Here is a 13,407-nt window from a genome sequence, read left to right as displayed (position 1 = left end):
GATGAGAGGAGATTTAAGTGAAATCAGGTTTCTAGGTGTTTTATATCTTTTATATCACAGGTTACATGGTGTATGAATCATGCAACTTTTCCTAATTCTTTAATTTTTTTAATTTAAAAGGGGCTTTGACAGATTACATACATTTTCTTCTGTCAATTTTAGCATTGTATGATATGGTTTATAGATATTCACATGCACAATGAAGGCATGGACGCATTCCAACCTTGTGAAGTGACTTCCTCCTCTCTCCCCCATAATGACCATTGATTGTGGAAAGGGCTGACAAGGCAGCGGAGATTCGCCCTCAGCCATAAAGTCAACCAGATAATTGTTGTCAAGGAGATGAGGGAATAAGCTCAATATCAGAGGAAAACCAATTTCTATTTGAATGAATGAAATGATACTGAAAATTGCTGAGGGCTTTAGCTTCATGATTGATAACATCATGTTTTCAGTTTGCATTTGCTTCTTGATACAAAGAGGCTCTGTATTTAAATGCCCTTTGAGGCACCATTGAACTTAACAAGGCAAAGTTGATTAAAGTTGACTTTATTTAGCAGGAGTGCAGTCGTTTGCATGTGAGCGATCCCTCAGCATCTAATAGGACGGCTCTCCTCTCTACCTCTCCTCATCGTCTCTCCCCTTGTTTCCTCCTCTTCGCAGTTTTTTTTTTTCTTCAACTTCTACCTGTTATTCCCCCAATCACAATCATTTCCCGTTGCTGAGTCTGCTGGCTTTCACCCCCACCCTATTTACTTCTGACGAGTCTCTGAACGCCTGCATCATGACTTTGCCTCCCTCTTATCTCTTTCTGTCAGGGTTTTGTTTTTGATCATCGCTCCTCTGTTTCCACTCTACTTCTCCTCCTTTCAACCTCATTTCCCCCCAAATTCTTTAGATTGCTTCCCTGTCCGTGTGTCTCTGTGTGTGTGTGTGTGTGTGTGTGTGTGTGTGTGTGTGTGTGTGTGTGCTTGTGAGTTAGTGTGAGTGTGTGTGTGTGTGTGTGTTATACCTTGAAATGTAGTGTGTAGTCCACTGTGTGTGTGCACTTTTAATGTATCATGCAGAATGCGTCTTTTTGTGGACATCTCTGCATATGGGTGAGTTAGTTGATGTGTGTGTGTATGTGTGTGTGTGTGTGTGTGTGTGTGTGTGTGTGGATAAGTGTAGGTGCATTGAAATGTTATTCATGTTTTGATGATAGATTGTAAAACGACTCAATTTCTGTGCTCAGATATGATTATTGGTTAAAGTGCCAACATGAAGCTCTGAAAGTAATTAATAACTATGGCTGTCGAATAATTGTGGTCCATATTTCTATGTGGTGGGGTACACATATAAAACAGTGTGGTGAAGTACAATGTCCTCTAAACTGTAATTGTGCAGAGCTTGAGTAAATGTACGTTAGATTGCATCACTCCTTAATTGTAAAGTCAATTTTATGTTTAAATCAGGAGGAGAAGTCCACTCTTGGCCTTGAATTGAATCCATAACTCACCTTGAATGTAGAACTGGAAGTTAAGTGCTCGCAGACAGTCGTCTCATCTAATATGAATGTATTTCCACTTCACCTGAGAGGGTACAGTAGGAGCAGCATCGATATAATACACATGGAGTTTAATATAGTTTCTGCCAAGTGACATATTTCTTGGATTTCTACATATGCACCACGGCTTCAAATATGTTTTATCTAAGTTTATTTCAGCCAAAAGCATATTTTGAGGCAAATAAAAAAGGAAATTATTTGCTCTGACTCTTCAGACCATGAAATCTTTTGACCAAGATTTACTCTGAGCCAGACGCTGAATATAAATAGACCACTATATACAATCTTGTATCCCCTGGAACTCAGAGGGGTGTAAAGTGACTCTTTGCAGTCACAAATTTGAAACTGGTGGAGCCAGTCAAGTGATTTTCTTAACAAATTGATCAAACACCTTTTGTCACTTACAGCCAGAGTTTGAAATTGTCTTAGGTTTATTTCGTATTCATTTGTACACCTCAAAATCATCCCAGCTGTTCTCCCAGGATCGCCAAACATATCTTTCTGACACAACAAGCCAAATCTTACAGACTGAGCTGTACAATGACCTTTGACCCCACAGATGATTGACAGTCAGCTGTCAGCACAGAGGAGGGCGATGAGGAACCTTCCTGAAGACCAAGGCCTGCAGAAGACCAGCACCTACATCGTGCCCTGCTTCCTCTTTGTGGAGGTGAGTGTCTGTTCATCATTGTACAAAAGGGCACAATGTACAGCACCACAGACATCTGAACATTTGAGCCTAATCGGAACTGAAAATTAAAAACATATTCAAAGGTTCAGAGGCTCAGAGGTTGTTCCTTTCTTTTGGCAGTTATGACCTTAAAACTAAGGAAGGTTCTTTAATATTTGGCTCAACTTTACCAGGAAGCTAGAGTCAAAAATCTCAATCTGCCATTTGCCGTTTAAGAGCTGCATGGTTTTACATGCAGATTGGCGCAATTGACGAGCTCGCTGTTTACTCTGCAGGGGTCAGACATTTTAGAAACTCGTGAGACGCTGGAGTCACACAGAGCAAGCTGATGGACAAATGGAAACGCATTTCACGGTCCATCGCTCTCCTGAATGTTCTCCCTCCTCTTTCCTTCCATTTCTCACGGATCTCTCTCCTCCATCATTTCACATGCGTCTCATGGCAGATTAACAACAGTGGGTGTCAGTTGGGAAACTGCATGAATTAGCAGGCTCTGCTTTCATTTCAGCGACTCCCAAAAGAAATGATTTGGTTTGATTAAATTGTCACAATTTGGGTAATTACCCTCAGTCCATGAATCACTTAGTGATAAGATTCAGCGGGAGGGTGAAGGGAACTATCGCTGAGGTATTCTCACAACATGTGTTCTCACGAGTGATCGTTTTGCTCACAAACGCCTCATTTCCTTTCCTCTTCTCTTCTCCTCCAGTCGTCCAATGATTTCTCTCTTCCCTGTAATCCCTAAATGACCTGGTGGAGCGCTCGTGGCCTCAGCCACATTTCCTAATTAATTGGCCTAATTAAGAATGGAAAGCCAATTAGCCCGTGCCACTTCTAACATGCTCCAAGCCTGCGGGCCATCAGCGCCACAGCAACAACAGCTGAATACGCGGAAATTGGCTTTGCTTTTTAATCCAGGCTAAAAATGTTGTTTCATTCTTATATGTGTTTAAATATAGAATGGGTGAAATAGAAAGTCATATTTTGCAATAGTTGATATTGCAAAACGAGAGCACAGGATCGATATGGACGTTGTCCTTTTGGCCTACCGGCTGAGAAAAACTTGGGTGAACACAGATATTTCGAAAAAGTAGGTCTCATACAAAAAGTTTCGAGTGTAAACTATCTTTAGAAAACTACATCTTTATTAAGCTCACCTAAAATATACAGTAGCACCCGACCTGAATCTCTTCAACGCTGCTCTCCTTGTCTTTCTTTGCACTCACTCGCTCATTCACAACATGCTCTTGAGATCATACTATAGTTTTTTTTTTAATCTGCGCTTTGTGGCACATCTAACACACATCTAGTCCTACGGTTTTCACATAACAATACCCGTCAGCGCAAAACCTCTGTGTTACCGCTGCATCTCCTTACACCACAAATATCCCACAATCCCCCACATTTTACACATGGTCTTACAGGCTTTGCTTTTATTTCCTTTCTTTGTGCTTGGGTCCTGGCTCATTCCCAACAGCCTCTTGAGGACTTGTTATAATTATTTCCCCGCTTTCTAATTTTTTCATAGTGCGTCTATGATATCTCTAGGCTTATATCTGTCAGTGGTGCTCCTCCCCTATTCCAGTATTCCCTTTGACGGTCTCTTGAGTACTGCCCAGTCACTCTTTCCATACCGATCCTCCATATCACTCCTCTCCTGCACTTATTCCCATGCGTAATTATGTCTTTTGCAGCACGAGTCTCTCCATTATTCCCCTTTACTTGAAAGGCTTCATCTCCTCCTCCCACTCACAACATCTGTTGCAAGGACCTCCATTCTCCTCATTCCTCCTCAACACTTCTCTCCATCTTCTTGCATCCTCGTGGGCCTGCAATATATCTTCTTCTTCCTTTTAATTCCTCCTCTTGTTTCCATTGATCCCTTCTACCCTTGCATTCCTTCTCAGGGCAAGTAGGCCTTGTCCTTAGTAGACCTTGCCCTCGTGCTCACCTCATATCACAGACTGGATGGTAACATGAACATGATTGAGCCAGGGGAGGCAGAGTCTTTCTGTAACCTGAATTATCCCTTTATCCAGTGACTTTTGTGCCCATTGCTTTTACTTCCTCCAACAAAAACAGAGGTGGGATGATAAGAATGATGGTTTGTGTGGCACTCTGGGTCACAAGGCTTGGATTACAAAAGGCAGGCTGGTACACCCAAAAGACTAGGTCAAAACTCACTCAATAAAGGGTAACTACACAAGGAAAGATTGCTGGAACGCTTGTAACGAAATACGAAGACGAACTGTCAACATGACAGGGGAGCACACAGACTAAATACACAGGAGGATGAGGTGAGTGCACCAGTTGAAACACATTAGGGCCGGGCAGACAATCACAGGAGCGGCAAGCATGTGACGGCAGGAAGTGAAGACTTGAAACAAGAGGGGAGAGGAACATGACAAATAAAACGGGAAGTGAACTGAAATTTGTAAATAAAGAACAGATAACTTACGAGCCAGCGGCAGACTTGACAGTTTGACTTTAATATCTACATATGCACCTGAATGAATCTATGTGCTTTGCAATATAGCTTAGTAAAGGGCATGTATAAATATACACACACACACACACACACACACACACACACCTCTCTGCTGTGTTCATTCTGAAGCAGCTTGCTGTAGCAAAGCTCCCCGGAGGGCACTCCCTCCTTTGTTGTCACATTAGCATCTCATTACCCATTTCTTTTCAGTTCAAACATTCAGTCTTATTCCTCTTCTTATCTTGCGAATCTTGTTGATGAAGCCTTCACTTTTCCCTCACAATAATCTCTCACTTTCTGCTGCTCTCACCGTTTCCTCTTCCTTTATCTGTATGTCGACGGCCTTTATTTTTTGACTTTTTTGCTCAGTCCCACTGTCGGTTCGTTGCTTCGTTTTTATGCCTAGACTTGTCTACCATCCCTAACTTTGATGATTGTTTCCCCTCTGTTCACACTTTCCATGTTTCCGCCCTCCGTCTATTGTAGTCAGCGCTTTCTTCTCGTGCCAGAATAAAATGCGAGAGTGAATTCGTACGATTTCATCTTTTGCAGTGTGTTTAGAAACGGCATAATGGAACGCAGATAAGTCTTTCTTTCCATCCTCTCTCTCTCTTTCTCTCCCTGTCCGTTGGCCTGTTTCTGTCTCTCCCCTGTTTTCTTTTCACTCCATGCAACTGCTGTTGCTGGCGTCGTGCTGTGAACCACACAAGAGACTGGTCTGGGGCCTAACAGAGGCTCTGCTTCAAAGGACCCTCTTTTAAAAAGTCATTTTGATACAACTCATTCCTGACTCGCCTCAGACACTGGTGGGTGGGAGGGGGGGTGTGAGTTGCTGTGATCTCGTCGAGGCAGTCCTACTGTGAAAATCTGTACTGGAGCTTGGTTACAAAGTACTCAGAGTGACTACAAGTGGACTCTTTGAGTGAATCTCACTGAGCACACAACTTGCATAAATAGTGCAGCAGTAGTAATAGTAGCCATGAATAGTAGTGTGGTATCAGCTGTACCCACGGTAAAATGTGATATATATTTACTGTTAACTCTCAGTGGATGTAATGTAGCGACTAATTTCTGGCGCCCAGCCTTTGCCATGTGTACCCAGGCTTCCCCGTTCAGCCTTGACTCGCCAGCTCAGAGTCGCCTCCTCTTCCAAGTGCCTTCCTCACGCCTCGTTGGCCGCGTCCTCATGTGGCCCAGCGTGTTCTGTAAAGACTGCTGAGCATCAGACCACTATCGTATCTCAGGTCCACGGCCAGTGCTGCCTCTGATGATACTCTGAGGTGTTGTTTCATGTCCGCTTGCATGTCTCATTTCGTAGCGTCCCTGCGGATGCCCTAATTTGTGAACGCTCCGACTGTGCATGCTGCTTTTTTTGCCTCATGGAAAAAAACAAACATCTGATAGATATGTAGGTTATAGTCTGATTTGCAACCGCAAATGAGTTTTGAATATAATTCAATTCTGCCCAACCACATTTTCTATATCAACATAATGACCTTACACTGTTAAGCACATGTGGCAATGTTGAAATAATAACACATCCATGTTAATTAAAACAGCAATTATTGCAATTCCGAATTGTCCTTTTAGCAACTAAAACATTAATAAACTGTTTTTATGCTCAGGTTTTTGGGCTTGGTTAAAGGTGGACAATGTTACACAAGATTGTCAAGTCTAGCTGAAAGACAACTAGTCTGAAAATGAAAATAAAATGAGTTTTTTGTGGTTTACCAGACCTCTGTAGCCTGCTCCACCTCTCTGCTTGAGGCGAGCAGCCTGAGGTTACTTTGGCAACTACAAGCATAACACACAAACAATCGGACTGATCTGAGAATTTTTTTACATGAACGGTCGCCGGTTGTATTGGACATTTTCCTGGTCTCTTCCCAAGGGGATGCATGTGAGAACGCAAATGTCCACAAATGTTGCTCTGGACATTTTCTGGAACATTTCCTGCCAGCCTTCTCATAAAATTTGAGAAAAATTTAATGACACCATGTGGGGGAAAAAACATGCGCCACCCCTCGCCTGAGTATTCCAGAAATGTTCCTGCTGTCATGAACCTGCCTGTTCATGTCTGAAAAAAAGATAGTGATAAGTCTATGTATCCAAAACAAATTTTTGTCTAATGTCAACCAAAGTCCTTTGGCACAGGATGCAAACCCCAGTCTCCAGTTTCACAATATCCCACACTTTGTGTGACACACAGTTTTCCTTTGCATTTGGAAAAATGTTGGCACTGAACATTTTTAAACAAGGCTGTTGCATTACCAGTTCATAATGTATTGGGCAAAATTAGCCAGGGCATGGTTGGTCCTCATGGTTACACAGAATTGTTTCATCTTTAGTTGACTTCAAGAAACAATTACCTTGGTTGTTGATGTGTTGCTGTGCATGTGTGTGTGCGTGCGTGCGTGCGTGCGTGCGTGCGTGTGTGTTTGTGCACCGATTGCATCTGAAATCTTTCACCACTTTTGGTTTTGGTTTGAAGGCAGCGTGGCATCGTTTTCTCCCATAATGAACAGCATCCTGAAGGCATCAGGCCCACAGTTACCTACAACAGAGCATCTTCCTCACTGTTCTTACTCAATCCACGTCCCCTGCTGGGTTTGACGCTGCCTCAGTGTATCCTCTTCGTCGAAGCAACACAATTGTTGTGTGTTTACTCTTTGTTTTGTTCCAAATAGTTCTTCAGGAAGACCAAGACTCAACCAAACTGTACGACCATCTGTACCAAACTCAGTGCTCCTTTTCATTTTAACCTCACCTTTATTTTACAAATTCTGACTAAATCATGACGTAGAAACAACTCTCATACAGCTGTCATTTAAGCCATTTCCTAATGTACAACGGATTATTCTTTAAATACACACACAGGGGCAGCAGTGGCTCAGGAGGTAGAGTGGGTCATCCACCAATCGGGTTGGGGGTTCTTGAAATTGAACATCGGTGTATGAGTATATGTGTGATTTAGAAGTGCCACAAATAGCAGTGCTGTATGACATGTGTGAATATGTCGGTGAATGTGACTCGTAATGTAAAGCTTGCCTTGTTCCGCTATCCCTGTGGGGACACTTATTGGTATAATTGATTCCTTGGATTATTGGACCCTCAACCCTGTCACTGTACGGGTTGATTCCCTATTGGTATATAAAAAACAAGAACACACACACGTGCGCACACAGACGTACACAAAGACACATTAACAGCTCATATTATTCTCTCCCTAGTTTTTCCTCATTATCTCTCAGACTCCATGAATAGCACCTGCCTGTCTCTGCTGCTCTGGGATTTCTCAGCACTCTGGGTGGATGTTTGAAACACTTGTTAGCTGGCTGCTTCCCACCTGTTATCACTTTAGGGAGGGAGATGAGAGACCCTGTATATTGCACTGTACTGTATGTTCATATCATCTAAGAATATGAATCACTCGGATGAATCAAGGATGCAGTTCCAAGGCCACATCATCTTAGCAAAAATAGAAATGTAAGATCCACGCTGGAGTAAGGCTCTGAAGTAATATGTAAGATGTCATTTTGTCCCTCATTCTTGCCTCTTCCTGAGCTACATGCAATCATAGGATTCAGAAAGCAAACGGATCCTCTCTGCTCGTCAGGCTGCATGCTGCTGTGAACGAGGTCGGGGAAGTGCCTAAGTTGTAACAGAAGAGTCGGATACCAAAGTCAAATTTAATTAACAGTTAACGAAGTTGGCAGAAGGACTGATTAAATCCAAGTCAAACTGGCTAGTGAAATTATTCCTTCGCCGCCGCTGCATGAACATTAAAAAGATGCAATCCTCTTCAATTTCTTTTGAAATGTTCTTTTTATTGGTGTTTTCAGGGAAAGAAAAGAAGTGGTATGGGCCACATATAAGAGCAGATCTAGTTTTGCAGTCACACAGAGAGTGGGTTACATCCCGAGTATAATGTCTATAATGTCTGTTTTTTTCCTTTTCAGTATTTTATATATTGTGAGGGATTTTAGGCTTAAGGAAAAGGTCAATTCTCCATACATACTTAAAAAAAAAAATTGCAATCCATTTGTCCTTTGATGGTGGATTTGGCTGTGGCCATGTGGTGGCTTTGTGGCTCACTGCCTATAGGACTTAGGAGGTAAAGATATTTGAGTTTGTGCAGGATTTTGCCCGGATGACGAAGAGCAGTCAATTTCTATTCCAACTATTTCTCTCATTTCATTGTCAATCTCTTGCCAGTAAGAATTCATTAGCGTGCATCCCCAAAACACGAAAATGGTCTGCCGTTGATTTACCGCACTGCCTCCTACATTCTTCCAGATCCCTGAGAGCCCTGATGTGTACATTTCAATTTTGGAGTCACAGAATATCCTAATATGATCTTCCAGCTAAATTGTTGCCTTCCGGCTAAATATCACTCCAATCGTCCTCAGATATCTTCAAGCCCGATTCCCTCCCCCACATTTGTTTGATCTGGGCAGTTTAGATTTGCAGTCTATTATGTATTCATGATACTGGATGTTTGTTGTCTTTGTTATCTTATGTTTTATTATCTTATATGCATCAGTGTCGAACCTCTTTATTTCTGCGGAAACAAGAGGAATGCACATCGGACCACGGTTGATGGTAAATTGGTAGATTAATAAATGCTAATACTTTTTTATTTGTGTTATTAGAGAGCTTTGAAATAAAAAACCTTTTAAATGTACCATAGGGTTTTATTCAGGGAACATGTGTGTGTGTCTGTGTGTGTGTGTGTGTGTGTGTGTGTGTGTGTTTACGCCTGCATCTGATTTTATTCTTCCCAGTTTGGAAGATGCGGGGGCATGTGTGCTTGAGGACTGGGGATGTTGTAGAATTATGCGATTGTCCTTTGGTGTGACTGCGAACATTTAAATACGCTTTTCATGGATATGTAGTTCACTGGCACGAGGAAGCTCTGCCTCTGTAGTGAAAGGAAGGGGAAAAATAAGTGCAGGGAGTCAAGGAGAGAAGCAGATACTATAGATACAGAGGATGTGTGTGTGAGGGAGCAGATCGAGACTTGACAGTGATGAGTGAGAGACATGGAAGGAAACGCAGTGAAGAAATCGGAAGCCCCAAAGAGCATGGGTTTGAAAATGATTGGGGAAAGATCATTTTTGATGGATAACAGAGAGAGAGAAATTGTTGAATTGGAGATAAACAAGGCATGGTGATAAAGTAGACCCAGTAATCAGACAAAGGGAGGAATTGGGAGAAGCGGAGGGGGGCTTGCGGTGGCCAAATATGAATGTCTGCTTGTTCCCTCTTTGTATTTAACCATCCTCTCCACTGCACCCTCTTTCTGTCTCTCGTGTATCCCGATTCACTCTCGTTCACCTCCTCTCCCCTGTTGCTTTCTCTCCTCTCTGCTGCCTCTCTCCGTTCTTTTTTCCCAGTGGAACGCTTGGCTTTGCCCTGCCGCATTCTGTGATATACTAATGTCTCATTAACCGCTTTGTCCGTTTGTTTATCTTCTTCCACTTTCCCTCGGCTGCTTCTCCCGGTCGCCTCTTTAAGGCTCTGCCCTCCTGGCTCATCCACTGTCTCCTATCAGTCGGCTCATCTATCTAACACTCGTCTTGCACAGCGAGTTGTAATACACTCTGGCGACACCAGGCGGCAGTCAAGGCCATTCCTTCGCTTGTTATCCATGTTGATCCTGTGATGTGCTTCTCTGAATACCCCCCCCCCCCCAAACATTTACATGTGATTTATGTGTGAGGAGGGTGGCGTGTGTGAGATTGTGTCCCTTTATGCTCAGTGGTTTGAGTCTCTGTGTCTGTATTAGTGTTTCTGTGATCTAAAATCAGACCTTGGCTTTAATTACTCGTGCTGAAAATCAGAAAGGCAAGATCTTAGCCGCTATGAAACATTCACAGAATCTGATCACGTGACAAAGTGATTATGTGAGCTCATCAGGAACCCAATTCACATAAAACCATCCTCATCTCATGCTAATTCCGTGTTGAACTCTTGGGGCTCACCACTGCGAGGAATGCAAACTCTGTGAGGCCGTCAGAAATGAATGTGACTAAATGTAAAAAGTGATGACGCCAATGTTTTTTGGTGTTTATTCACCGTTGTGCTGTGGGAAAAGGTTTTGAATGAGTCAGTTAATTGCGGTTGATAATGGGTACACTTTAGAAACAGGTGTGTCATTAAGTAGAATATGTTAACGGTAATTCTGTCATACGCCCAGTGGTCATTTCATTAGATATTTGTTCTGATGCAATTCAATAGGAAAGCCCACGTCGTTACAAACATCGTAATGTTCAGTCTCTTTGGACGTCGTTGTAAATGTGTAAATTCAATTACATGTTCAATCTCGAGCTCACAGTTTAATGTGGTGTTCTACTGGATTACATTATACTGAGAAGTGTTTCCGATATTTCAACCTTCCAATTTATATAAACGAGGCTGTTTACACATGATGATTAGACAAAATGAAAAATTAGCCAGTGACCTGGATAAAACCTTGGAAGTGAGAGAAACAAGGCATTTAGGCTTGTAGTAGTTGTTCCCTTTATTCTGCTATTTGGCGAACAATTTATTTGACAAAATTCCCACAAATATATTATTTGAAAGTTTAATTCATCAGATTTTGTATGCGTTATATTTTTGCTTTTTAAAAAAACTATTTGTTTTGTCTCTAAAGTTGCAGTGGCGTCTTACACCGAAATCAAACTATCCTCTAAAAGGGGAACATGTGTAGAATAGCTCAACTGTCCTCATCCTCACCGGGGCTCATTCATACTGTAGGTGGTTCTTATTCAACCACATATCGGGCGTTTTGAGAGCAAAAGGAAGCATTATGCCTCCAGGTCATCCTGAGCAGTGTGACATTTGTTGTCCCCCAGCAGGGTGCTGTCGTACACCAGCCTCCGTCCACACACTCTCACCCTCAGTAAACACGTTTGACTTTATTGGTTGACTTTTGTACCATCTGGCCACTTCACACAGGCCAAGGGGAGACAGACACACACACACCAGTTATGTGCAACTCTCCAGTTCGGGCCCCCAAGAGACACCGGGGAATGTCCACATCTACAGTAATTCCACGACCCAAATTCACATGACAGATTATGTTTTCACATTTTAATTTTCTCATTTCTGGCGTAAATGCTTTTCAAGGGCAGGAGATTTTGCTCTGTTTCTGTCACATCAGTGCCGTATTAGTCTCTATGATTTCCTCGCTTTTACTCCCTTTGAAGTGCAGAGGTATGAGCATCAAGACTTAATTACAAGGCCTGATAAGTCCTGTTCGTTTACTGGGTCAGCCACAAAGGACTCCTCATCTTCAATCTTTATAAACTCTGGTTTCATCCCGTGGCTAGATTTATGCTGACAGATTTTAGCAGCTAGATCAGCTGTCATTACGACCATCTGACTGCAGACGCCTTGCCAAAGAGATGCTGTTCCAGCCATCGTATTAAAGAGGCTAGTGTGATATACTTTGGTGAGTAAAGTAAGTTAGGTTTATTTGTCCAGCACCTTTCACAGACACAAAGTGCTTTACATCAATAAAAAAGTACACTATTAAAAAACAAATGGCAATTATAATAGTTAAAGTGAAAATACTTTTGGGCTTAAATTTGTCATTATGATGTTAAAACTGATTGCACAGTGGAATGGCGATGGAAGTTGAGAGGCTCTAAAATCGACATGCAGTTTACAACCAGGCCACTTATCAATATAACCGAAGGTTTAACTCATGGCTATTTGTTCATATTTGGATTTTACAGTTGTCTTCTGCTTTGGACAGTAGCCAGGCTGCTGGCATTGAGTTAGCCATGATTCTAACGCTGACGCTAGTGAACGCCAAAAGCCAGAAGACGAGGAGCTTCGTTGTAAATACTTCTTTCTTCTCCTCAGTCATCTCCAAAGTGGCGTTGACAACTTTCTCAGGAACTGTGATCAGCTGTGAAGGAAAGTACCAGCGTCATTACCGGCGTATTGCTACTACAGCGTCTTTACCACAGTGACCAAACAGTAATACCACCTGGAACCACTAGAGGCACGAAAGTTGACTGTTGCCTCTTTAAAATTACTATCAGTAGGTAAAATATATTATGCTTTCTCCTGTTTTACCTTTCATTTGTGTGCCACGAAGTTACAACGACCAAAGTCCACAGCAAAGGGATTCCTTCTCTCCCACAGATACACTGCTCCTGAAGATTCCTAAAAACCTCTTTTGCATTCCTACCTTGATAATACGGAAATCCCTAAAAAAGGAATCACTTATAGATAGATTTCGCGTGTCATGGATTTGAATCAAAAGGTGCAAGAGCAGGTGCCTCTGGGAACAAAAAGACAGGAAATCATTTGCACCGGTGATGAGAAATAGTTTTGTGTGAATTTCAAAGCAAGTGTAATTTGTGATTAATAAACTACTGTGAGATGACCGTGAGTGAACGTCTCTAAGAGATGGCTATGGTGACAGAATGATGTCGACCTCTCTGGACCCTCCACGCAGCGTCGGTTTGTTAGTAGTTTCACACTGTATGTGCATGAGATGCTTTAGGAATCATCTTTATGTAAATTAATATTTCAAGGTGACTTGTGCAGGATGTTTCTCTGTATTAATTAGAAACCATCAACTTGAAGTTGCGTTGACCTTTATGAATATTTAGAGAAACTGGTGGCCGCAGAGCTCACGGGAGGTTGGTTATTTTTTCATGTGTA

General features: G+C 42.2%; 1 protein-coding gene across 2 annotated transcripts in view; it reads left to right on the top strand.

Annotated features, from left to right (window-relative positions):
* Nucleotides 1-13,407, top strand: part of LOC118313119 (phospholipid phosphatase-related protein type 5-like) — a 34,569-nt gene that overhangs the window by 1,886 nt on the left and 19,276 nt on the right. For both annotated transcript variants that reach the window (XM_035638389.2, XM_035638390.2), the window contains exon 2: nt 2,106-2,216. In XM_035638389.2, coding sequence (XP_035494282.1) covers nt 2,106-2,216 — 111 coding nt within the window. The remainder of the gene's footprint in view (nt 1-2,105; nt 2,217-13,407) is intronic.

Source organism: Scophthalmus maximus, chromosome 8 (assembly GCF_022379125.1).
Source record: "Scophthalmus maximus strain ysfricsl-2021 chromosome 8, ASM2237912v1, whole genome shotgun sequence".
Taxonomy (NCBI): domain Eukaryota; kingdom Metazoa; phylum Chordata; class Actinopteri; order Pleuronectiformes; family Scophthalmidae; genus Scophthalmus; species Scophthalmus maximus.
This window is presented reverse-complemented; position numbering and strand designations above follow the sequence as displayed.